Source organism: Macrobrachium nipponense, chromosome 15 (genome assembly GCF_015104395.2).
Source record: "Macrobrachium nipponense isolate FS-2020 chromosome 15, ASM1510439v2, whole genome shotgun sequence".
Taxonomy (NCBI): domain Eukaryota; kingdom Metazoa; phylum Arthropoda; class Malacostraca; order Decapoda; family Palaemonidae; genus Macrobrachium; species Macrobrachium nipponense.
The window spans coordinates 38,889,003-38,915,164 of record NC_087208.1 but is presented as its reverse complement, the minus strand read 5'-3'; the positions used below and the strand labels follow the sequence as shown (position 1 = coordinate 38,915,164).

Genomic DNA, 26,162 nt, shown 5'->3' with positions numbered 1-26,162 from the left:
CACGACTCACCAATATCGGCCTTCTTCAGAGCGGGAGAATCATTTACACCATCACCAGTCACAGCCACAATGGCACCCATTCGCTGGCAACCTTCTACGATGATCAGTTTCTGTTGTGGGGAAGTACGAGCAAATACAATTTCAGTGTGATGGAGGAGGACATCATCCAACTGTTCAGAGGTCATGTCACGGAGTTCGGAACCATGAACGACAGCAGCCTTTGCTTCCCTGGGGTCGACTTCCTTAATGGGGATGTTCAGTCTTTGAGCAATATCTTCAACAGTTTCATTTCCTTCCGAAATGATACCTACAGACTTGGCAATAGCTTTGGCAGTGATAGGATGATCACCAGTCACCATGATAACCTTAATACCAGCAGATCGGCACTTGGCTACAGCATCAGGTACAGCAGCTCTGGGAGGATCAATCATAGACATCAAACCTACAAATCGGAGTCCATGAACGGGGAAGTTTGCATTGTCGGCATCAAAGGGATAGCCCAGGGGATATTTGTCGGAGGGCAGCATGTAATCACAAAATCCAAGTACACGCTCACCAAGACCTCCCAATTCAAGGTATGCATTGTTGAAAGATTCCTTCATTTCTTCATCCAGCTCCTTTTCCTGGCCATTAATGAAAATGGTTGTACATCTTTCCAATATTCTCTCAGGAGCTCCCTTCATGACAAGGAGGTATCGTGGGTCGTTCTTGTCTTCAGTTTCATGAATAGATACTTGGTATTTGTTGGTGGAATTGAAGGGAATCTCGCATACCTTCTTGTTTCGTGCACGCCAGCCCTTAACGTCACCGCAAGCCAATTCAACACATTTCAACAAAGCAGCTTCAGAGGCATCACCATTGACTTCACGCTTCAGGATGGGAATGTCGTCTTGGGCTGTTTTGAATTCAGCCCTGTTGCACAGAGCAGCAATTCTGGAGAGAGTTTTCCAGCCTTCTGAGGTCTTGTCGTACTGGCAACCAGACTGATCTTCAGAGGTATCTGCCTCAATAATGGTATTGTCAAACCACATGTGAGCAACAGTCATACGGTTTTGTGTTAGGGTTCCAGTCTTATCAGAGCAGATGGTGGATGTTGAACCCAAGGTTTCTACAGCTTCCAAGTTCTTCACAAGGCAGTTCTTGGCAGCCATACGCTTAGCAGTCAATGTCAGACATACAGTGACAGTAGCCAACAGACCCTCTGGTACATTAGCTACAATGATACCAATCAAGAAGACGACAGCATCTAACCAATGGTACCCTGCAGAGAACAGTCATCAATCAGTGAACAAAAAATAAACTTTATCGACATGTGTTGATGACTATATACATTACACAGTACTGTTCCTACATTATTTCTTAATATGCTTTTATGTAATTTAGTCAATCAATGGCATAGAAATTATAACTGGTCTTAATGCCTAAAAACAATAATTACCGAGGATGAAAGCAATGACGAAGAAAGTAACACCCAAAAATACAGCTACTCCAGTAATGATGTGGATGAAATGGTTGATTTCCTTGGCAATTGGGGTCTCGCCAGTTTCCAAACCTGAAGCCAAACCGGCAATACGTCCCATCACAGTGTTGTCGCCAATGTTGATGACTATGCCCCTTGCAGTTCCTGGAGTTGCAAAATCACTATTAATGAAGGAATCAAAAACTTTTAAGTAAAACTGACAATTCAAACTTCAGCAAGCATAAGTTAAATTTTACCTCTGAAAAGACAAGACTCACCCTCTACAGCATTAGTGGAAAAGAAAGCAAGGTTCTTGGTTTCGAGGGGATTCTCCGAGGTGAATTCAGGGGATCGACTCTGGGGTTCGGACTCTCCAGTGAGTGAAGAGTTGTCGACCTGTTAGACAAAGGCTATTAGTATTATCAATACAAAAATTTCTCAGGAGAGCACATGTTCAGATACTATATTTCTCTAAAAGACTCCACAGCATGAGGTACTGTAGATTATCATTATAACCAGACCTCATGGGTTAATAACAATGACATCAACTCACCTTGAAGCCCCTAGCTTCAATAACTCTGATGTCAGCAGGGATACGGTCACCAAATTTCACTTCAACAATGTCTCCTATACACAGGTCTTCTGCCTGGACATTCTGCTTTTCACCTTCACGAAGCACAATAGCATACTGTTTGGGAAAGGTCAAAGTGTTAATAAGATATATGTATGGAATAAACATCAAACAAAACACTGTGGCCTAAATTAAAAAATATTTCAGGTTTCAACAAGAAAATCATCAATCTTTATTGCAATAAATCTGTATCTGACAAATATAAAAACTTCAGATATTGGAAGATAGAAATCGATAGTTTCATAAATGGTGATAATTATAAACTCAAAACTGACCAAAACACAAGCTACTGCAATACTATAGTAGATTCACATCCCCCATGCATCTGATGTCTAGGCCCGTCCCTTAAGACGGAGCCTCCTGATTGGCTGTAGAGTTCACATGGGCAGGATGTATGTTCCAACTCTCCTGCGGGATACTTTTGATAGACGTATCCTTCAGGAGAGGTGGAAAATACATCCTGCCTATGTGAACTCTCTCGAGAGCGAGTTTCCAGCCCAGTGATTAGCTTATCAACAGCCAATCAGGAGCGTTACATGGGACTGGCCTAGACATCAAATACACAGTTGATGTAAATCTAGTATAGTATCAAACTCACTAAGGCTTACATCGTAACTCTGATTACCCAAGACCAGAATACTCTTGCAAGAGAAGCTACAGAATGTGCTAGTATAGGTTTCATGCAAAGCTACACGCTGACTTTGGAATACATGGCTACAATACAGGATAAATTACAAAAGCTACAATACATAAATAAAAGTGTGTTTATTAACAAGAGCACTTAACTCTGTTCTTGTCTTGTATGTAAAGAAACCATTTACTAAAATGCCATCTGTTTTCTGTCCTTGCATTATCAGCCATGAATCCTCGTCTGCTCTAATTTAACTTACAACTACCATACTTACCAACACTGCTTTTCATTGGAAATCACAATCCCTTAGGCCTTGTAATAGTGAAGCTTCTCACTAAAGGAATCTGCACATCTTAAGAGCAATATCCATGTCATTTAGTGAATATTCATCGAGCAATTCAACCAAACTTTATGAATTTCAGACAGGAATTTTCATCTTTTTGGAAATCTGGGTCAAGAATGTTCCAAGTTTCCTGGCATTTTCTTTCAGCGCAAGCAAAATATAACTCACTACAATCACAAAAGCATCGAAACATATTAGTGCATGCAAGAGAAGTTGAATGACTAAAATGTTTGCAAATGAACAGTGGGTTAAGTATGAGTTCACACTAAGAGTAAAGAACACCAGTTACAAAGTGAAAGCAATGAAACGCTAACAGCTAGAGGTAACCAACGAGTAGGAGGACTAGGTGAAAGGAAGTTGGTCTTTGAAACACCTTATACTGATAAGGAGGAGAGGAATTAAAAAAAAAAAAAAAACCGCTTTAGGCATCACCTGAGGAACCATATTCTTAAAGGACTCCATAATTCGTGAACTCTTGCTTTCTTGATAGTATGAGAAGATACCAGTGATGATGACCACAGCTGTGAGCACAACGCCCAGGTATAACTGTAAACAAACTTGGGTTATTAGTGGGCAGCCTAGTACATGTGGGTACTCCTACACATACACCTGAAATTTTTTGGCATAGTGGTGATGGTTGGTCTCTGGCAATACATACTATGTATACAGTAAATGAAGCAGGTGAAAAATGGTACAGTTTGCAAACTCAAAGTAAAGAAAATTGGTCAAAAGCAAACAGGTGTGAAAACATTTTCTTCGCTGTTGAGAAAAAAAAAAAATGAACTCTGCCATAGATGAGGCTTGTGAATTGACAAACACAAAGCTACAATGGCAAGTGGAAATGTAATGTTGATACTGACAAAATGCATGTGACTACTGAACCCGTTAATTACTGTACAGCATGGCGGAGAACAGTGGTGACAAGTACTGTTGCTTATGCCAATCAAGAGCAGTCAAAGGCTTTTTGTCAACTGCAATACTTGTTCTTGTAAACATCCAGCAATAGCAGACATCTGATCCAACATCTAGAGCTACTCTACAAGTTGCTCACTATAGTAGCCAGCACACTACCCTTACCTCTTATAAACATTTTTACACAACCCAATTTGGTGATGAATCTGTAACCCAGACTTGACTGTACAACAATGCAGCGGGTTTATTATTGGTCCGTGTCTAGTTTTTGTTTTACTCGTTCCAAGCTAATGCTTCCTTACCTCGTGGCAGTGACCACAGAGCAGATCCTAAAACTTTCCCCACGCGCACGGGCCTCAACTAATATTCTCTAGGTACTTCTTGTCTAAATCTCAATGCAAGTTACCTGAGGTACCAAATTCTTAAATGAATCCATGATAGCAGAGGACTTAGCCTCCTGATAGTAGGAGAAGATGCCCGTGATTATCACCACAGTCGTCAGCACTATTCCTAGGTACAGCTGGAAAACATCAGCCAACCACATGTTAAAACTCATATTCTCAAAATGAACTCTGGGGTGCGTCTTAGCTCATGAACCTACTGTGCCACACCACTAAAATTTGCAATATCTACTTTGTGATTAAAAAGCAGTTTCTACTTTCTCTGATTGAAAAGCTAAGACACTTGTATGTTGCACTAAACAGTACTCATGGGTTACAGTATTTTCAAGACTACTAGGAAGACTAAAGGTGCTACAAAAATAACTCAATGGCTGAGAAAATACATTATCTTATTTTCAGAGTCATTAGCACTCAGAACAAAGTTCTAATGGTACTTTAGATCTACGGTAATCTTATTCATTAACTTTTGCAGCTAGGAAAAATGTTCACTGTCAGCTCCTGCACTGTTGCATGAATATGGTAGAAAAATCTAGGGTTACTGCAATATAACTACATAACTTATTACTCTGCAAAAATTGCACTAGGAAGACAAAACTTGAGTCAATCTTAAGAGGATGGATATTAAGCTAACAAGTGGGTATGAGTATACACATGAACTGATGAAATAGAAGTAAATTAAAAGAAAAAAAATTAGTAGTATGTAGTTCACGGGACATGGAAACTGTAAAAGTCAAAATGTGAGCAGTCGTTTCAGATGTGAAACCTCCACCTTACATCTAATGTTACAAAAATCACTGATCTTATAGCTGTTTGGAATGAGAAAAAGTAACAACAATTTCATTTGCTCTGGAAAGGATATAAAAAAAAAACAAGCTGAAATAATCAGCCAAGCACACACAACTTCCCATCAAAGTTTGATTGACCCTAAAATAAAGAATCAAAAGAAACAATGAAGTGTCGAGATGACCAATCTTTTCATAATTAACCTATTGATAGTCACTACACAAATGTGAGCTACTTTCCCTGTCTTTGTGAAGGACAAACTTCCGGGTTTTAAGTAATAATACCAAAGTTCTTCACAAAGAGCTAGAATCTATTATACGTAATGTGTGTGAATACCTGTGTCGGCAAAAAACAAAATTTCCTATATCCTTTAGTACCAAGTATAAATAAATTTTATCCCCTTCCCTCTAAGCAACATCAAGAGGTTAAAATACCTACACCCAGCAAAGTGTATACTAAAGTTACCATCCAAGAAATTTATTGCACATCCCTCGTATTTTCAAATGGTAATCTTTGAAAGCAGCAGAATACAGTCGTCAAAGTATGCTAATCCTTTCGTTAAGTTCGTCAAAGTATTTAAAACCAAACTGTAGGACAAGTTACAATGACCTGTTACCAGACCATATTTGACTGTAGTTTCTATCCGGTGACTTCCCTGATTTTAAATACTTCAATAGCCGCTGGGTATTGAATGTATGATGCAAAATTTCTGTATTTGCAGCAAGTACAAAATTAATGGTGTTCAAAGTTGGTGTTACTGTTGCCTTAAACAAAACCTATCGATATACATATTCCAAAAAGGAAAAGCTAAGATAAGACAGATTTATTACCTTCAAAGTTAACCATATTTAACACCTTCAGGGTGTAACAATTAACAGTCACGTGGCCATTGCAGTTTTAAAAATATTGTATTCAAGATAGGTGGCAAAATTTAAAGCTTAGTTTAGATATTTATAAGTTTAGGTTTTGCCATTTTCCTTTACTGTATTTAAAGGAAATTTACAAACTCCTTTTCACTTAGAGAGCTGGATGCAAAACACTTAATTTACTGAAACTTCACTAATATGCAAAACCACCATTTCAAGTTCTGTTCTGAAAACAACAAAGCCCTTTGTAATTCAGATCTCATTAACTATTAATTTATCAAGATAAACTTCAAGAAGGTTTGAAAAACTTTGAATGAATTTGCAGTAATGCAACGACCACTTTCTGAATATTCTTATCCTAGACTGAGAATACTCCTGACATTCAGTGCTATAGTACTCCCATCATATTAAAACTTAAGAAACTTTACCAGATTCAAAGAGATATAAATGAAAATACTTACATTATCATTGTTTGGTTCTTCTTCAGCAGCAGTTTCAATGGAATAGGCAATGAAACACAGGATGGCACCAATCCACAAGAGCAGTGAGAAACCACCAAACAGATTCTTACAAAACTTGACCCATTCTGGAGTTTGTTTGGGTGGGGTGAGGGCGTTTGGACCATCTCGTTCTATTCTTCTACGGGCCTCATTTTGCGACAATCCCTGCAATGTGCCATTTCCAATATAATTAGGCTGTAGGTACATCTAAATACTTATTGCATGTGGTAAGCTTCCAATCTTTGTCATACAGTAATTACCGGTAAAATGAAAGCCATTTTAACTAAAAAAAAAAATTAAAAATTTCAAAATAAAAAATCATACATGGACAGGTTACCGACATCGAGACCTTTGTATATCTACATACAATTCAATTTTTGGAAGCTTGAATTTCAATTTGATGGCCCCTGTGGGGCTTGTTCCATTATATATGAATAATAATACTCTGAATTTCAAGTCAGTGGTCCCTTTGGTGGGCTTGTTCCATATGAATAATAATAGTACTGCAAACAAGACAACAGTAGCTAGCTGAACCTGCTTGATACTCACAGTGTCTGGATTGACAGTCAGTCGCTGGAAGAGTTCTTCAATGGGAACTCTGTGCTCATCGAGTTCCAACTCTTGCTTCAGATCATCAAGATCCTTCTCCCCCTTTTTCGGCTTTTTCGGGACTTTTTTTGACTGGAAAAGAAGGGAAAGTCTTAGATAATTCTGCAAGCAGCAATTCACAGTGGAAATTGTGGATGCCATTACTGCAGGAGTGACACTATGGCCTTAAAAGAAAAAATAAATTTACAATTCAAGAACAAATAGTGAGCCACTAATCTTTTATTCTTTGGAATAACTCATTTCCTGCTGTATGGTAAAAAATGACAAATGGCAAAGTGTTTCAATTGAAGACCAATCAAATTCTCCAATAATTATGTGTAAAACAGTAACAAGTATAAAAGATTCTATTACTCATCAAAGTAAAGCAAGGCATAATTCACTTTACTGTATAAAAAAAAAAAGTAAATGCTATATCATCAAATAAAAAAGAAGAGTAAAAAAGTTCAAACTGGATTGCCAGCATCGATAATTATGGAGAAAATACATTCATGGATTGTCGCTCTGCCATGCAAATCCCAACCACCTGATACAAAGAGTAAGGGAAAAATCCAGTGCAAGAAAAAGAAAAAAAAAATTGATGCAACTGTCGAAAATCTGACTGCCACCTTTATTATAGAATCTTGAACCATTACAGCTCACTGGAGAGCATATACAAAAAAGCAGAGATACATCGACAGTGCCTCTCTCTCCCTCTTTCAGGATCTTTTCTATCTCACTATGGTCACAACTCTGAGACATTTTGACATTTTGCATACAGTAGATACACATGAATGTTGCTGTAAGATTTTGGTACAATGTTCACATTCAGCTATGTATATCAGTGCAAACAGTGCAAAAAAGGGTCAGATTTTGTGACACTTAAGACATACACACAAATGCGCGCGCACACACACACACACGCACAGAAACTCTTATTCAGCATGACTTCCTGAGCAGTCAATCACACTACTGTGCGCGCTTAAAAGAAAAATAACTTTATTAAAAAAAAATAAAAGAACAGAAAATGGAAAAGAATATTTTTAATAACAGGAGTAGCATAAATGTTAAAATACAGTACTACACAGAAGCTGATTCTCAGGCTGATAACTACCTGTACCTGTAGAAGAAATGTTATAAAATATGCACTATAGTCTTGTTTAAGCATCTTTCAGTTACTGTCATTATGGGCCCTCCCTCTTCAGTTAGAAATACGTACGTACATTCGCCAGTGGTACAAGGGTAAGAGAATATAATACCTTCCTATATAAGTAGTAGCATATTTCCCACACAAGATTGATTCTTACGAAAACTATCAGAAAACTGATAAGAAGAAGACTAAGATCTGTTGGACATAAGGATGATGAACATCCGTCCCAATTCATGAATTACTTTTGGGAGGGACACTCCTCTGCACAAGGGAGAGAAGGCAGTGAATTCTGTCAAATCTGACAAGTCACGAACTATATTGACTACATCTTTCATAAAAATACTTGCCGTTATGAAGGATTGTATGGCTCGAATGCTGAATCACTAGGGAATGGATTTTAAGGTGGGGTGGGGAGAACTATTATAGGAAATTTAGTTGTTTATTTTATGAATGGCTAAAATGATGACCTATTTTTTTAAAGAAAATTTCATAGTCTAAGATTAAAAGGTAAACTACAGATTACTCAATGTGAGTATTTGTACCAAGACAGGGATCTCAACATGCTTGTGACAATGCATCAGCTAAATTGCTTGATGTAAAAAATACATTATATATATTATAGTAGTACGTACGTATATAATTTCTTGATGAAAAATTATAACTGGAGGAAATATCAAGGTTAGGTCCTTTTCATAAGGAACAGTCTTATGTATACAGAAATCTCTTAACAGCTAAATCTCTGTGTCTGAAAGAGGCCAGGATAACCATATTTTTCTGAAGCTTTTGTCTGTTGATTAATTTCTATATGTGACCATCTATGTCCACTACATACAGAGAACTATTAACCTATGATGCTTCCTGTCAAGTTTCTCATATCGCCTTTTGTGAAAATTAAATCGTGTGGAAAGGGGATCAGACTGACAGCAAATATTCCAGAGTGGAATGAGTGAGTACCCAGTACTGATGAGCACATATTGGTGCAATTCCAAATTTCGCAATATTTCCAATTTCTGAAATGTGTAAAATGTAACTGTAAGCTTGAAAACTACACTAAAGGCTTCATTTTCATTCTCAAATTCTTTCCAGAGCAAGAATGCTAAAACTAAAGAACAAAATTTAAAAGATTCTGCAGGAAATAAAATCATATGAAAAGTTCACCACTACTGTATTGTACTAGCAATCATGGTAAGACTATAGCTACATAATTTACTACATCGAGAAAAAAAACGAGATTTGTATCTAATATCTGACTCTTGGGGGGAAATACATCAATTTTAGAGTGATGTTTAATATTAATGGGTCACATTCTACTTTATAAACAGACACTACGAAACAAAAACAAAAGCAATAACAAGACAAGCAAACACTACAACGCAAGCTCTACGGTGTAAAAAAGAAATTAAAAAAATGGCCTACAAATACAGTGCAACGGATTGGTACAGAATAAAAGAAGTACAAAATAAAAATCCAGTCATGTCCAAATAAGGGTTTTTGCAAAGTAAGTTATTCATCAAGGTCTGCTTCTCGCTCAACTGCATACCAATTCACGTGTCCACATGCAGCAATGTTAAGTGGTCTGTTAGATGGTCTTTTTCTCATGACAGGAACACATTTTACAATCATGCAATGCAATAATCTTTGAGACATCAAACAGTTCCGTCACTTTATCAGACAAAGTTCCACTCAAAACACTGAGAGTATCTTCCAATACTCTCTTGCCAAGTAAAAACAGAAATATACTTTGTCTTCAAGCTGTATGGAGGATTTTGCAAGATATCCTGTGCTCTTAACAGGGGTCATGAATTAAACATTCTGGTCTCTTGATATAGTATCGGAACGGACCTCGTCAAGTTCTGTTACTTCACTGTGATGTAGTACTTCAAGGGCATAGTATCAGGGTCCAGACTAAGGCTTATTGCCCTGTTTTTCCCCAGTTGTTGGGTAATGACAAGAATTTAAACAGAGGCAACCTCCATTGCATACATTGCACAGCAGTTATGTCAAGTCACAGACAGTGCTAGAAGGAAGAACAAACTTGTGTCTGAAATACAGCTCTTTAAATTTGGGGTTCCTCACACCCTCACTCAACAAGGGTAGGCTACAAGTTGATTTTTTTTTTTTTTTTTTTTTTTTGTATAAATGGTAACGGTGCATCAATGAAGTCACGTAAGGCTGTGAGGAACCTCCTGGTTTAAAGCAGAGTTTGTCAACAAACAACTGAAAGTTCACAGGGAGAGAAACAGACAGCTTCATCGTTCCAAGTGGGGCAAGGGACAAGTCCGCCCCAATGGAAGAAGGGGGGGAAATTCGTCGATGAAAGAGTATAGTATATAATTTTTTTTTTTTTTTAATGGCTTTCTCCATCTGGTCTCTTAGAAAGGCTACCTTAGGATCCCCTTTCACAGTTCGGTTATCGTCGGGGACGTTACGGTCCGTGGCGTGGCGATAGGAATCTGTTCTGCCCGTCTGAAAGAGAAATTGGCAACAAACCAAATAATATCTACCGACACACATTTGGAAAACTCCTGCGTTTTAAACCACCTTTTAGCAACCAGCTAAATTTTGTATATAAAAAGGGACCTTACTGCTCTGGAATATTAGAATTACCATGCTGGAAACCATAAGGATTTAACCAGACAAAGACTCAGGGGCCAAAGTTTGATTCAAATCATGATCCTTGCAAAACAACAGGGGGGAGGAGGATTATAAACTTGAAAGAAAAGGTGGTTTAAACGACATAAAAACCAGGTTTTCAAAGTTTAAGGTGTACAAAATCATCACTGATTCAAACACAGGCTCTTCCACAAATATTAGTAGCTATACAAAACTTAAAAGTAGAACAAACTCCAACATGAAACAAAGAGTTAACTCAAATCATTTTAATGGCAACAAATTGTGTGCACCTTGCTTGTGTTAATCATTCAGTTTAATCAGTTTCATAACTTGGGTTGCTGTTATGTGGTGTTGTTATAACGCAATTACAACTGTACAACTATAGACGAGTTTACTTTATAATATGCATTAGAGTAATCATACATAAATTTTAACCTTAGCTCTCCAAAGCTCTGTGACCAATTTTATGAGAATTTTTATTTCATTAACTCTCAATTACTACAAATAACATGCAAATGAATATTAAACTATTATCAGAGGCTTGATACCCACAATATTAACATCTGAGTAGCTCTTTTAACTCTTCAAAATATGCAAACTTGACTCTCCTTTAGAAAAAGGAGACAAGGTTTTCAATCCAAACATGTCAGCAACCCAGGTTGGTTTCAATCATTTCCATGCTTTCAGTAACTCTCTCTCTTCTCTCTCTCTCACTCCTTTGCAACTGCAAGATGCTGGCTTTATTATCAAGTTCTAGCAAATTGGTTCAGCATTCGCCACATGTAGGACTATGTATACAGGGTGCACATGGTCAAATGTTCATTCAGTATCAACAAGACAATGTTAAAGGTATACATTACCTTTTAAAACATAGACAGTTTAACCTAATCTCTGTGTGTAGGTGAATGTGTATACTACCATATTGATCCCTTGTAATTTTACCAAAAGTTATCTACATGAATGTATACACACAGTACACTTCTAAGTGCAAATTTAATCTAATACTTCTGATGTATTGAATTTAACAAATAAATGTTTATGTCCCAAAGTGTTTACAGTACACCCAGACTGTAATCACTGTAAGAGATATATAGAATAAGTGATTCGACACCAAACCCACATGAACTTAAGCCTAAATAGTTTATATATCTACCCACACCAACAGAAAGTGATTTAACTTCAAGTGATGGGGACAAATTAGCCTTTTATTTCCATGGAATAAACAGTATAGGTTTTCAAAACACGTATAGAAGGAGTTTTAAATATATAAAAAAATAAATTCAAATGGGTTTTCCTGAAAAGAAACTGATAAGATTTCAAGTAAATTTATATACAATATTACAACCAAGCCAAGTTGAAACCGTTGTGACCATTCAATCGAACTATACAAGCCAGGCCAACGCCTTCTCACTCCCCCCCCCCCTCCCCCCCAACACCCTTCCACCCCCAACAATCTCCCCGCACCCCCCCACCCCCAGAAGCCACCGCCCTCCATCCCCAACAAAACTACACCTGTCATGGTATAGGAAGGCTACTACACTAGGAGTACCTCTTCTCTAGTTCTGTAACAAAGACTCAGAGAGAGGAGAGAGAGAGAGAGAGAGAGAGAGAGAGAGAGAGAGAGAGAATATTAGGTAATCTTCGCTCTTACTACTACTTTGTAAAGGGCTATGAATGGCCAACCTGGGGAAAGTAGCTTCGACGAAAATACCACAACTCTCTCTACCCCAATTTCTGACCCACCCACCCACCCCCACCAAAAAAAAATTACACCCACCAGGCATGACCTGAAAGGCTGTTAGCGTTACCTGAAGGGGTTTAGGGGGCGGGGCGTTACGTTTAGGTCAATCACGTTTAGGAGACTAGACTTATAATCTTACAAAAATCGATATGCGTCAATGGAGTCAAATTTACAAGACTTAAATGGATTATAAATTGCTAAAGACAAAAGTGAAATGTCTGTGAAGTCTCTCTCTCTCTCTCTCTCTCTCTCCCCACAAACAGTAATTGCACCATGGCTAACCAACCAACCGTCCACGACGGTCATAAAACGGTGCTGGCAACGTTACAGATGATATATTATATATTTCTTTTCCAAAATAATTACAGACGGTTTGAAGATGACAACCGTCTCCAGTATCACGATGGGTTTTTACCCAGATTACGAATTCTAACGGCGAAGAGTGACTGTATATCTCTCAACGGTACAAAATGGCGTAATCTCTCCCCGTCTCTCTCTCTCTCCCGCAAGTTATCTTCAGAAGGGAGAAGAAGGGAGGGCTGGAGGGGGGGAATGGTGAACTGTGAACTAACCCCCTCCCCCCTCTTCCTTTACTACTCCACTCCCCCCCCCCTCCTCCCCAAACTAAGCCCTGGGGTGAAATCGTAGTATGGATAAATGTCTACTCTCGTCCCAAGCCTTTCTCTTACACAACGCGTATAGGAGGGGGGTTGGGTGGAAGGGGGGGAGGGGAGAACGCCGTATCTGAACTTTGGTTTCTGGTTGGTTGCTACACATTGCAGAGGTCCACACCAGGCTTCTCCTCGTGGCCTTCAACGCTTTCATCATAAGCTCCATATTCTCCCAGAACCGGAAAATCTGAGCTCCATCTTTGTCCTTCTACTACCTGACGCCAAATGCGCCACTAGGCGAAGGCCGATCAAGTATTAGTATTCAATTGTTATTCTAAAATCTACTGCTACTGCGGTTGGCGTATATATATTACGTGTGGGATTAAATGAACGCAAACTGAGAATGGTTTGAAGTTTCTGGAACTGGCTGATAGTTCAGACTACCGTATAAGCTGAGAGACTCGGCCATGTGCTTACAATAGTACGAGCACACTCCTCGGGATCGTTATGAATTCTAATGTGGCATTATGACCATAAGAAAAGATACAAACGCTGGGACTAACTATGTGAGCCTTTTCTGATTTATAACCATAATTACGCTACTAATAGCGTTGTCTGGCAAACTTGTTCACGGTAGCCACATTGGCCTGGCGTGTGAAAGCAATCTCGCCCTTTTTTAAAAGCAATTAAAAATGGCATGGGGACACGCCCATCTTTATGTAGAATACACCATTGCAATAATGTGTCACTACGTCAAAGAATAGTATATTTCCTCTGGTTTTAGACTTAGTTGAAAGTAGTGATCTCCATCAAATTAAACCCTAGACCGTGTTTAGTAATCACGTACTGAAAGATTTTTATATATAAATTTTTTTCCAGCAGTAATAAAATCTGTAGTCTAGCAGTCTCGTCAACTGTGACCACGTAAGTTGGACTACTTTCCAGAAAGCCTTACGCCGGACATAGACTTATAGCAAGGCAGGTAGGTAGGTACGTAGTAGGAAGCAGGTAGCCAGCCGCCTCTGGCCGGCCTCACAATAAGAGGGCGCAATCTTCCTATGGCTTCTCGTTACAAATACCAAAGTCAAATGACTTAAGCAAAGAAGAAAAACCTGCACAGCATGGCAGACAGAAAATGAAGACATAACGTAACCAAAACGAGACATGGTTTCATCGACTCCACAAGAAGAGAAAATGACGTTACGTTAGAACTAGTTTCTGAAAGTTCTGAAAACAAGCTCACAGACGCCATGATCGATATCAGATTGGTATGCGTGATATATTCTACCAGAACTGCCAAAGAATTTGCCAGGGACTTCAATATTTAACCGGTATGGATTACATACTTGAGAGACCAATGTTCGATTCTGTATCTAGACTGAAGGCTTCAGGCAAGAGATAAGACAGCAGGCATAATAAGACAAGGCAGCAGGCTTCGGACAAGAGAGAAGACAGCAGGCTTAGGACAAGAGAGAAGACAGCAGGCTTAGGACAAGAGAGAAGACAGCAGGCTTAAGACATTGCCAAAGTGCCTTTTAAATATCAAATGGTTCTCATTTTGCAAGACACCTGCCACAAGCTGTCCACAACCAATAGCTTTCCATAACTAAGACTACTCTCAAGACTGAAAAATGATTTCCAGATTTCCAGAACAATTTTCCAGACGTCGAATCAAGTCCCATGGAAACCAAAATCGAGCCACTTCGTAAAACGAGAGCTGGTTTACAAGAAATGAATCCACAAAAGTGGAGATTGTCGCCATTCAAAAAAGTGACGCGATGGGGATGGGTGAGGAGAGAACGTAAAAGGGAGAGAGAGAGAGAGAGAGAGAGAGAGAGAGAGAGAGAGAGAGAGAGAAATCAACCGGCTCTCAAATATACCTCTGCATTGCACCACCACCACCTGACCCGTCACTAACCCGCTCAAAAGGTCCTCAAAGTCAGCCTCTCTCTCTCTCTCTCCAGCTGAAATGTCAGCTCTGCAATAGCCAGCCAACCTGTCACAGAACAGGCCGCTATGAGCGTGTTGGTTCGCGCGTGTGCGTGCGCGCATATATATATCCATCCGTGAAAGCAAAGAAAGAGCGAACTATATCATGTTATATAACAGATGACCAGAAACAAAAACATCAGTTGCTGAATTAAGAAAATACTAGAAAGTATAAGTCTAGGTTTTCACAAAATCGTCGTGAATGCCGGCAACCAACCACCTTCCTACTAACCCCCCCTCCCCTTACGTTCCTCCTCCCTTCCCACTACTTCTCCCCACCCCCCTCCTCCCTTCCCCATCAGTCCAACACCCATCCAGAACCAATCAATAGCCCAGCGTCGGCGCGGTTGCTAGTCCTTTTTTTTCTTTTTCTTATCCATATCGGCGCTGTTTTTCTCCTTTACAACAACAGCTGTTCTTCGCTCATGTCTTTTTAGGGAGGTATTGTTGTTGATACAGTTTGTGTATGAGTGTGTTTGTATATAGTAAAACCGGTTTGTGCATAAGATGGCTGATACGGAGAGGGTTTTTTTTCTGTTTAAAGATTATGCAACGGCACACACACAAACTCATCATACACACACACACAATCTCAACGAACCTCCAGTAGAAGCTGACAGTTCATCGTTGCTTGAATATTTCATAACTGCTCCTGTTGTGTTAAGAGACTGTGTCCACAGTCAGCTCTTGGAATCTGTAACGTAACCTTTTTGGCTTCACCGAGACTATTATATAAAACTCCGACATTTAGACACAACGATTCTTAGACCATACCGTGCTGAATATGACACCTGTGTCATATAGTACATTCAAGGGAGCTCATTTAAGTATCTAAATGAGGGCAGGAAATGACCCGCTTAACTGCTTAATTAGGCCTATTTTGAGCTACAGGGCACGAAAGGCCTGTTTCTGTATTCAACACATACAGGAATTCACTTCTCGTAGTCTTTCGCCTTTTCTATATTCAGTTCAAGAGCCGACTACTTTTCGTCGATAAACGCGCTCACTTGCAACAGATTTTCATTACGGTATCTACGTTGTATCCAGCTCAAGATAATCTTAGAGAAATCGTAGGGTTTGGCGAATGCTTAATTAAAACTTGATTTTTTAGGTTGAAGTAATGAAAAATATCGTCCTAATACTGTAGCAAGCTTAAGTATATAAGTGCTAGTTTTTTGTCCCCAGACACTTTTGTGACTTTTCAATGTGAAAGACTAGAATTCCTATTGGATGAATATTAATAATACTGACATTAGGGTACAGTTCAAGGTTAGCTCCTTAATAATACAAGGGAAATTTGGCAAAAACTTTAAATACGATAAAGTACCGCAGGTCATATTAAACTAAATTAAAACCATCAAATTACTGGAAATGCAATTAGTTTAAATGTCATGAAGAAATAATAGGTATATAAATATACCCATGTTCATTACTAAAAATGTCCTTGTTGCATGTATGTAAAACCCTTGTGCCATTTATCCATAATCCCGAACCCCGCCCCCCCTCCCCTCCCATAGCCAAAACACCTAAAAAAATGCTGAGTCATCCCATCCCACCAATGCTAAGTTAAGCATTTGCACACAATACACAATAGCTGATGCGTCTTCTTTTTTCATTAGCATTCAAGTCACACTTCACTTCTAAAAAGTTGAGTTGGCTCAACAATGACCTCGTATATTCCAACGATGGCTTACATATACACGATATAAAGTCTTCCTAACCTTTAGCACACTCCCACCTTGATAATATCCACACAAAACTACTCCCATTTCCCCAATATACACATTAACACTGATTATTATTTGAAGTAAGATCTATAATACACTAACTCTAGGGCCAAGATTTACTCCAAGTCGCTGTGAACTAGTTTATACAGTTTATCGTAATATATCAGATTGGTATTACATCATCACTTGGTATAAAGCAATTCTTCACTCAATTCTATACTACTTTTCTTATCCTACTACTTGGCACTTACGTCACTTGTCCTTGTGCCGAATTTTCACAAAACTTCAAACATGAAAACTTGAACCTCGCCTTGGTCCTATTTTATATACCAATCCAGTCACCGCCTCAAACAAATCCTAACAGTTAACTTTGGTGAAATTCTAATTGCTCTCAAAGTTATCATCCACTAGACTCTCCATATACTACAAGCTTAGCTCCATTAATTCCAAACTTCCCGCATATATGCTAAATAGAATCTGGAGCTTAAACTGCCATCTATTCTAACAAAAGAACAATCATTCCTCACGCCAAAGCCTTTAGAACCTTTCCTGAAGAGAGATATACCTTACAAACCCCGGCTAGCATTCAACTTGGTGTGTTGCACCTCCGTGCTGGTGCATATCTCGTGTGATCACTCAAGCTAATAGCGTAGTCTGACTTACACTATCAATGTTCATATCAGAATGATGTAACTGAAATTTTACTGAATTAAAAATGAATGGAAGAACTGCGTTCAAGTCTACTTTTATTGAGGGCAGTGGATGGCCAGAGTATGACATCCAAAGAAGTGAAAGATATATTTCAAACTTTCTCGGACCACAAGTAACTAGCAGGTTCGACAAAACCCAGGGTGAATCAAGTTCAACTCTAATCCCAAAACAGCGTCCAAAAAATGGGGCAAAAACAGAATACTTTAAAATAGCAAAGAACGGGGCTTACTATATACCGAAGACGAATGGAAAGTGACATGCATACCGGCTACCGAACTGTACCTACACTGATAACCCAAGATAACTCTACCAATTAGGCCTAAGTTGACGAAACTTGAGGAGAAACGTTATCACATTTTGGATGCGACTTCTGATTTGAATATATTCTGGGCATGAGGTGGGCATTTACATTGACTTTATGCGATTAAGGGCAGCCAAGACTGTAAGGTTAAACTGTTTATCAGAGATGGGGGATTTTATCGATGGCCTAGATATGAACAATTTGAACAGGACCTGGTCAAAATGGAATTATAACAACGGATACAGAACTAATATAATCACCTACTTGCAATTCTGAAGAGTCTGCTAAACCACTTTCTCAAATGACTTTCGTAACGATGTTACCTCACCGAGTTACCCTCTCATTGTTGCTAACAGATATGAAGAGAATTGTGCAACTAATTCCGAAGTGAAAAGGAAACCTTGCCTGTTGGGCAAGATTTCGACTGAAACTTACAAATATTACCTCCACGACTTGAACCTTTAAGAGATTTAAACCATTTCAGAAAATAGAGAATGTAATGGTGTGTGTTTTTTCTTTTTTAAATCAAGAGGCAATTAATAAATGAATCAACTTACGACCAACCAGAGCAAGGCTAGCTCTCAATTTTTCTTAACTACGCCTCTTCTGTCCAGCAGACGACATTTACTAGATGGGCTAGCCAACCAACTTAAATATATAAGAATAATTTTACCTAAAAAAAACCTACAGATCTTACGATTTTGAAGACAAAACTCCTCGAAAAGGCATTTATTAGCGTAGTAGGCTTCGTATACTGAAGCCTGCTGCAATAAACCTTAAGCGTACATTGACCAAATACTGGTTTCAGGAATAACATGAACTCGAAACCTGCAAACGTTTACTTTAAAAATATCTATGATGAAGCCACCGCCGGTCGCTTCTGTTAACGAAATTGGATTAAATAACTGTGTAACGAGAGGCGAAACGAAAACTCCGCTGCAAATGGAGCAGGCAACGTCGATATTTATGCCATAAAAGAAGAGCGCCATCTTGCAACACAGCTAGGCCTATAGGGACTTATGAAAATGCTCTCTGCAGCGAGATCTCTACTTTGCAACTTGGTATTTCGTGTTGATCTTTTAGAAAGGAACTTTTATTCGTCTTAACAGTATATACATTTAGGCCCACGCTACGGCTTAGCTTTTGCCAGGGGAATTTAACATTCTCCAGCGTGATAAAACGTAAAAAATTTATGCCACGCCCCCTTTCTCAATCCGCCGGAGTGACTTTAATCTAATTTTGCCAAGGGAGACCCCATTCACATTCAAAAAGGGGCCATTAAACCTGTCAAAACGACCAAAAAACTTAATTTTTTATTGGACAGCAGAAACGGCAGTTACAGAAGTAGTAGCCCTGATGCAGGTGTGACTAGAATGGGGGGGGGGGGAAGGGGGAAGAAGGAAGGAGGGGGGCAGCGCTCCATCCCTCCCTCCCCCCTCCACAAGAGCCGTGGCTCTGGGTATCGATTCCTCGAGAGTCCCCTACCCCCGGTAGAGGAGAAAGAGAGAGAGAGTGAGAGAGAGAGAGCTAGTAGCTAAGGCCACTGCAACTACATTGATCAATGTCGTCAGCCCTACATTTACCTAAAGCAACTCAGGCAATAGAAAAGGTTATTTATCGAGACTTGGGTCCGGCTTCACACTTAGATTGGGGTTATTGGATGTAAAAAAATTCCTTTTTTTTTCCCTCCCCCCTGAACCAGTAAAGAAACCGCCGGTTATAACACGCCCACAACCTCTCTGGGCGGGGGAGATGGAAAGGGCGTCAAACAGTACAGAAAATATACAAAAAAATTCTAGATCTGTTCAGAAAGGGAGAAAACTTTTTAAAAATCCCATAAAAATACATAAAAATATACCGAAATTACCACAAAAAAACATATATTACAGAAACGTCAGAATTGATCAGAAATACGAAAAAAATGTAAAAAATTAAATAACGAAATAAGAGACTTCTTTCAACTCCAAAAGACAAACGTCTTCCCTGGGACTTACATCGGCCATCGCTGCTAAGTTTGGAGTAGTTGTTGCTTCTTGTAGTTGTGGTTGTTAACTACTACTAGTAGTAGTGGTAGTAGGCGTGGTTGCAGCAGGTAAGGACGGCAGCAGAAGGGGATACACAGTACCCACGATCAACGGCGATTGCCGGTTTTTTTTACTAAACGAGAAAAAAAATTAAGAAAAAACGGCAAGCAAGCAGGCTCTCTTCGTTAACCTCCTTCTTCTTCGTTAGACACTTTTGTTTTCTAATCCTCTCTTTCTGTATGTACACTTCTATGTACAGCGCCCACTTGGTACACTTTTTCCTTTTATCAAAAAAAAAACTCCTTCGTTGTCGTCTGCTTCTTCAAATAATTTCTGCTTTTTTCCTTTTGTTATCTTTCTCTTTCCTTTTTCTACTTAATTTTCCGCCCTCTTGGACTCAGGGTTGGTTAACGCTACAAGCGACACATTTCCGCAGAGAATTTTGTTTCTTATTTTTTTCCAAGGGGGAAGCGTTTGTTGGTCGACACTCCTCCAAAAGGGCACTAGCAGCACGTCCGATCTCCACGACGCGCGCTTCACGACAACTTCAGCCGGTCGCGAGTCGGCGCAAAGGAGACCCTTCCTCTCGCCTCTGACGTCATCGACACGTCACTCATGGATGACGATGCCGACGCCGCCGCCACCACCGCCACCCCACAACCCCACCCTTTCCTGCGATCGAGGGGGGTAGGGACGGGGCATCATTCGTCGAAAGCCGGTCGAATGACCGTCGAAAAACATAATCGCCCCCGATGAAATATGGATGGATGCCCCTTTCGCAATCGGCGGCCCGCGAAGGGCGTCGCTATCGAGGAGGAGGGTAGGAGGAAAAATTCCGGCTAAGTGGCAACTTTTATACGGACATACCAACCTTTCCGGGGCGTCCCCAACCGAAGTATCGATCTTTCTCCCTCCCCCCTCCCCCTCCCTGTAGCTGGGTAACCTTGGCTCTCTCATCACTCATGCTATTGACGGAACATCATAGTCTTCCAGTCCGAACTAAATGCCGCACACCCCATTGCTATAATTGTCCCCCCCTTCGTCTTACAACCTCTTAACGAGGGGGTTGGTAATATGTGCTCTACACGAAGAAGAAGAAGAAGAAGAAGAGTAGCCGGTATAGGGACACACACACACCACACACACACACACGGTGGCCGTCATTGCGATAATCATCATCATCATCATCATCATGATAAACCATCCTCCTCCTCCTCCTCCTCCTCCTCCCCCTCCTCCCCCTCCTCCTCCTACTTGGCTAACGTTATCGCCTCACTTGTTATAGGGAGCAGATGCACAATGTCTTATATTTTCTAAATCGACGGGAGATTGACGTCTTTACGTAAAAGTAATCCACAAGACTGCTAACATCTTGGGAGCCAGAGTCCATTTAAGAGTAAATAATGGTTCAAAATAAATCATCTGACGCCAAGGAGATGAAGTACATTAAAAAACGTCCCAATAAAAAAAAAAATAGGAGGCGTTTCATTAAACCCTGACAGATTCCACTGTCAAACAGAACACGCCAGCCAAGTGTGTATAGACTCATACGTCAAGATATATGACGTTAGCGACGTATATATCTAGATCTACCTCAATATTTGCGCAAAATTCCGTAGAAATTCGAGTCTACATCATTGCCGTAATGTGTCACCAACTCTTTTGTCACCTCACAATGGAGTTGTTGGAGCCGGAAAACACAAGAGAAAAGAAGAAGAAAAAAACAGTAAGTGTTACGTTATCAGCCAAGACGGGAGATAACATGGCGCCTGGCGTATCTCTCTCTCTCTCTCTCTCTTGGTGTCACTTAAGTCCCTTGGCTAAGAAATTATAGTTTTATTTAATTTGCTTTTATCAAAACAATTGTTAAGCTATACACACACATAAACATACGTACTTATACATCTGTGCAATAGACCGTCTATTCCTTGGAGTAGTAACCAAAGAAAAACAAAAATATACTTAAAATTACCCTCCGTCACGATTAGACCCAAGTCCTCACCAACATCACGTCGATCTCCGTCATAAATAACGTCCCTCTGTAAGTTCATTTGACACAAGAGGGCTAATAATAATAATGTGTGGTTAGTGGTTGGTCAACTATGTGGGTTGCAGTCACATCTCTCCGTAAGAGAAGAAGGCTTGTGTGTGTGTGTGTGTGTGTGTGTGTGTGTGTCTGTGTGTGTATGAATGCACTATAAAACCGTTGGCACAGGCCGTAACGATTACCAGCAGAGAAAGAGAGAGAGAGGAACGTGGAAGATTCTGAGAAGAGGGAAATAGGAAAATGAAATGGAAGGCAGGCGAGCGGTAACCTTGAACTGGAACCGGCTGGTGATGGAAGAGAGAGAGAGAGAGAGAGAGAGAGAGAGAGAGAGAGAGATGCATAATGCCGAAATGATCTCGGACTTAAAAGCGACGATTACCAACGTATAATAGTACTAAAACATGAGGCTGTACCCACTTCGTATGAGTCTAGGGAACCATTTACGTAAGGAACTCCTTTCCTCTTCTTTTTTTCTTACTTATTCATTCTGGTATATCCCAATTCCAATCCCGATATAACCTGACAATAAGCGTGCCATGAAGAATTATTAGGGCGTCTCTCTCTCTCTCTCTTTCATCTTTATTTATCTCTCTCTCGCTCTTTCTCTCTCTTTTTTTTTATCTGCCTTTTTCTAGAATGATGGAACCCCAGCCGGTGTTGCCATTTGGGAATACTGAAATCCGCCAAGCCAGCAGTGAAAATGCGCTATATTTGGCAAGGAGGTCGCTAGATTTTGCAATCGTCGATAAACTTAGCTCTAATGCTGGTATGGTGTAGGTATGTATGTATGTATGATATATATATATATATATATATATATATATATATATATATATCTATATATATATATATATATATATCATCAACATTATTCTGTTCTGTATCCTAATCAAGATAAAAGCAAGAGGGCGAACTGGTACTAACCAATTTCAAGCTTAAAAAATGTACTCATTAGCATGTATTTAAATCTTGAAATAATTATCAGCAAATGTATCTTGAGACATTGCTACATATAAAATAATGCTCTGACAAATACAGTACTTAAGTAACTTGCATGTTTAATTGTTAATTTAACGATCAATAAATAATAATAAATATTTCAGCCAAGACGAAATCCACCTCGAAACCCGCCAGATTTCCCGCTAAAACCAGCCGGGTTGGCAACGCTGGACCCAACATTGACCCGCCGTGGGCCAGGACTCATCCGTGACGTCACTAGAAAGGCGCGCCGGGATTGGCCAGCGATCAAGATAACGTGACGTCACGGAGCGGTCGGGCCTTGCCATTGGCGGAGAACTGCTATCTGGGACTTGTAGCCTGACCACTCCGGCCCAATCACCTGACGAAGGAGACGACGAAGGCGACGGCGACGGCGACGGCGATAGATAGATAGATAGATAGAGCCTCTCTCTCTCTCTCTCTCCTTCTCTCTCTGCCTCACTCTCTCTCGAGATTTGAAAATGAGGATCTCGATTGAGCAACTTCTTCTTCTTCAGGAGGGAGGGAGACCCTAGCCATATAGCTTTAGCATGCACATATGGGGGACGGGGGTGGGGGGGGGGGGTCGGGGGTGAAGAGGAGAGAGGAGAGAGAGAGAGAGAGAGAGAGAGAGAGAGAGAGTCTCCCCCCACCTAAAAAATTGACATTATTAGGCATTGATTATGTCAGGACACGACGCACCGTCGTCATTCGACGATAGCGCATTCCTTGAATATAATAATATAATAATCCCTGCCACTAGTACTACTCATAGGATTAACAGCAGGAGCTGAAAGAGGAGGAGGATGAGGAAGTAAGAAGAAGAAGAAGAAGGAGAAGTAGGAGGAAGAGGAGTCCTTCAGGACGTCATGTAAAATAACGAATGAATTTAATAAGGTGAAAACCGGTAAGCAGCCTGAGAGAACCAGTTATAGGCTTCGTAAGCTATTTTTTTTTTTTAACCAGTCGTGGCTTAAACTCTCTCGCTGGTCGTGACTTAATCATGCATTTAACTAATTTAATTCTTTTTTATCATTACTTTTTACATAATTTCATTAATTTGCAACGTTTACTGCTATAAAGTCACCAAAGTACAAGTACCAGTCCTATATAAGTCCTAGTACTACTACTTATAGCAGCCACAATCAGGATAAACATCTAGCCGGCTCCCTTACTATAGACCTATGTCAGCCTTTACTTATCTTTGAGTACAGCCTTCATTTATGCTTACTTGAGTACTAGAGAAACAATAGATAGGGCTTTGAGCTCTAGGACTCTTCCTAGAGACACGAGTGTCCTAATTATAAACCAAGACCCTGCGATGGATCCCAAGGGGAAGAGATAACTGGACCCATTTGCTCAAGAGGTTCGCTGTGGCATGTTGACCCAAGCTGTGATTTACTGGTCCGAGAGAGAGAGAGGAGAGAGAGAGAGAATCTGCTAAGTATCATGTGTCCCAGAGAGAGAGAGAGAGAGAGAGAGAGAGAGAGAGAGAGAGATTACCAAGAAAATTGCATCAAAAGGTTCACTTTTGTCTTTTAGTCTAACCGCTTCAAGTTGACCACAGAACAGACTGCCTAAACCTCCCCCTCCCCCCCCCCCCACCCCCCCCCCCCCCCCACCACAATAAACGGGTTCGCCCCCCCAGCCTCAACCTATCTCACCACCTCCTATGAAGGGGGTGGGGGGAGGGGTTTTCTTAGTGCCGATAAACCCCCATAACCATCCTCTCCCCTTTGGAAGTCAACAGTCTTAAAGTACGTAAAGTTATTAAAGTAAGAACATTATATATATTATATCATATATACATATATATATAGTATATATATATATATATATATATATATATATATATATGTAGGTATTACATTTTGCAACATATGCGGTCATATGTTGCCTCGCCTTTCCTGCTAACGAGTTGCGAAATAACTCCACACAGTGGCTTCTTTTGTGCAAGCGTTACCACACACATTTTTCTACTTAAACACTCCTCTGTGTCTCTCTCTAGGAAAACAAGGAGAGAGAGAGAGAGAGAGAGAGAGAGAGAGAGAGAGAGAGAGAGAAATTTCAACCCACACGCCTGGTAGTACTATTCCTCACTTGGTGTTTATTCTGGCGAAAATACTGCTTAAGAAAACAGTTTTTCTCTACGATTATCGCTAAAACTGTGGCTCCCAGACGCGTATAGTTACTTAACATGGACCCAAGCACGTTTTAATCATCTTTTAAAAGCACAAGCACGCGCACAAACACGCAAACAAACACACACAAACGAGTTTCTTTCGCTGCGTCAGCTCAGCTTAAGAAAATATACTCCTGTCTACGATTTTCGCTAAAATCGTGGCTCCTAGACTCGTATGGTTACTTAACATGGATTCAAGCACGGTTCAATCATCTTTTAGAAGCACATACAAGCGCACAAACACGCAAACAAGCACACACAAACGAGTTTCTTTCGCTGCTGTCAGCTCAGCTTGGCCAGTACAGGACGTGAGATTCTCAGATCTTATTAAGTCTATGGTTCTCTAGGAAACTTTTTTTTCAGTCTTGGTTTTCGAAGAGTTGCGATGCTTCTTCAAAACAAAGGGACGATCGTCTCGTTTTATTGTTTTTTCTTTAATAATTAATTACATCAGCTACTTATTTATTATTATTCTGTTCATTTATCCTTCAATTGGCCCCTGTGGTGGTGGGCTTGTTCAATATGAATGTGAGTTTATCTTCAGATGTAATAATAATAATAATAATAATAATGAAATGGAAAATTAATGGACCATGGTTACACAATTTCTGAGTCTGCTTAACTATGTGATATATATATATATATATATATATATATATATATATATATATATATATATATACACACAAGAATTATACGAGTATATATCAATACATTAAGCAAATGAATCTGTCATTACAAAAATTACTAATGTGATAACATATTATGACGTCATTCCAAACCACAAATTCCTAAAATTCCTAAAAGCGATTCCGGTAAGAATTAGGTTTTCACATAGAATGAATTTAAACTGTGGTGTGTGTGTGTGTGTGTGTGTAATCATGAATACACAAATGCATTACGAGAGAGAGAGCGAGAGAGAGGGGCTGACACTCCATTATTGAATATGAAATTAGATTTCATCGTCGTTAGATAAA

General features: G+C 39.8%; 1 protein-coding gene across 7 annotated transcripts in view; it reads right to left on the bottom strand.

Annotated features, from left to right (window-relative positions):
• LOC135227104 (sodium/potassium-transporting ATPase subunit alpha-like) overlaps positions 1–26,162 on the bottom strand; it is a 93,103-nt gene that overhangs the window by 10,870 nt on the left and 56,071 nt on the right. For 5 of the 7 annotated variants that reach the window (XM_064266969.1, XM_064266966.1, XM_064266968.1 and 2 more), the window contains exons 1-9: positions 19,949–20,535; positions 10,647–10,727; positions 7,076–7,207; positions 6,488–6,691; positions 3,497–3,610; positions 2,013–2,147; positions 1,738–1,855; positions 1,439–1,624; positions 11–1,261 (exon numbers count right to left, since the gene is read on the bottom strand). In XM_064266969.1, the coding sequence (XP_064123039.1) occupies positions 11–1,261; positions 1,439–1,624; positions 1,738–1,855; positions 2,013–2,147; positions 3,497–3,610; positions 6,488–6,691; positions 7,076–7,207; positions 10,647–10,727; positions 19,949–19,957 (2,230 nt within the window). In that variant the 5' untranslated portion in view covers positions 19,958–20,535. Of the gene's footprint in view, positions 1–10; positions 1,262–1,438; positions 1,625–1,737; positions 1,856–2,012; positions 2,148–3,496; positions 3,611–6,487; positions 6,692–7,075; positions 7,208–10,646; positions 10,728–19,948; positions 20,536–26,162 lie in introns of those variants that run through there. The other 2 variants (XM_064266971.1, XM_064266970.1) reach the window with 2 other exon arrangements.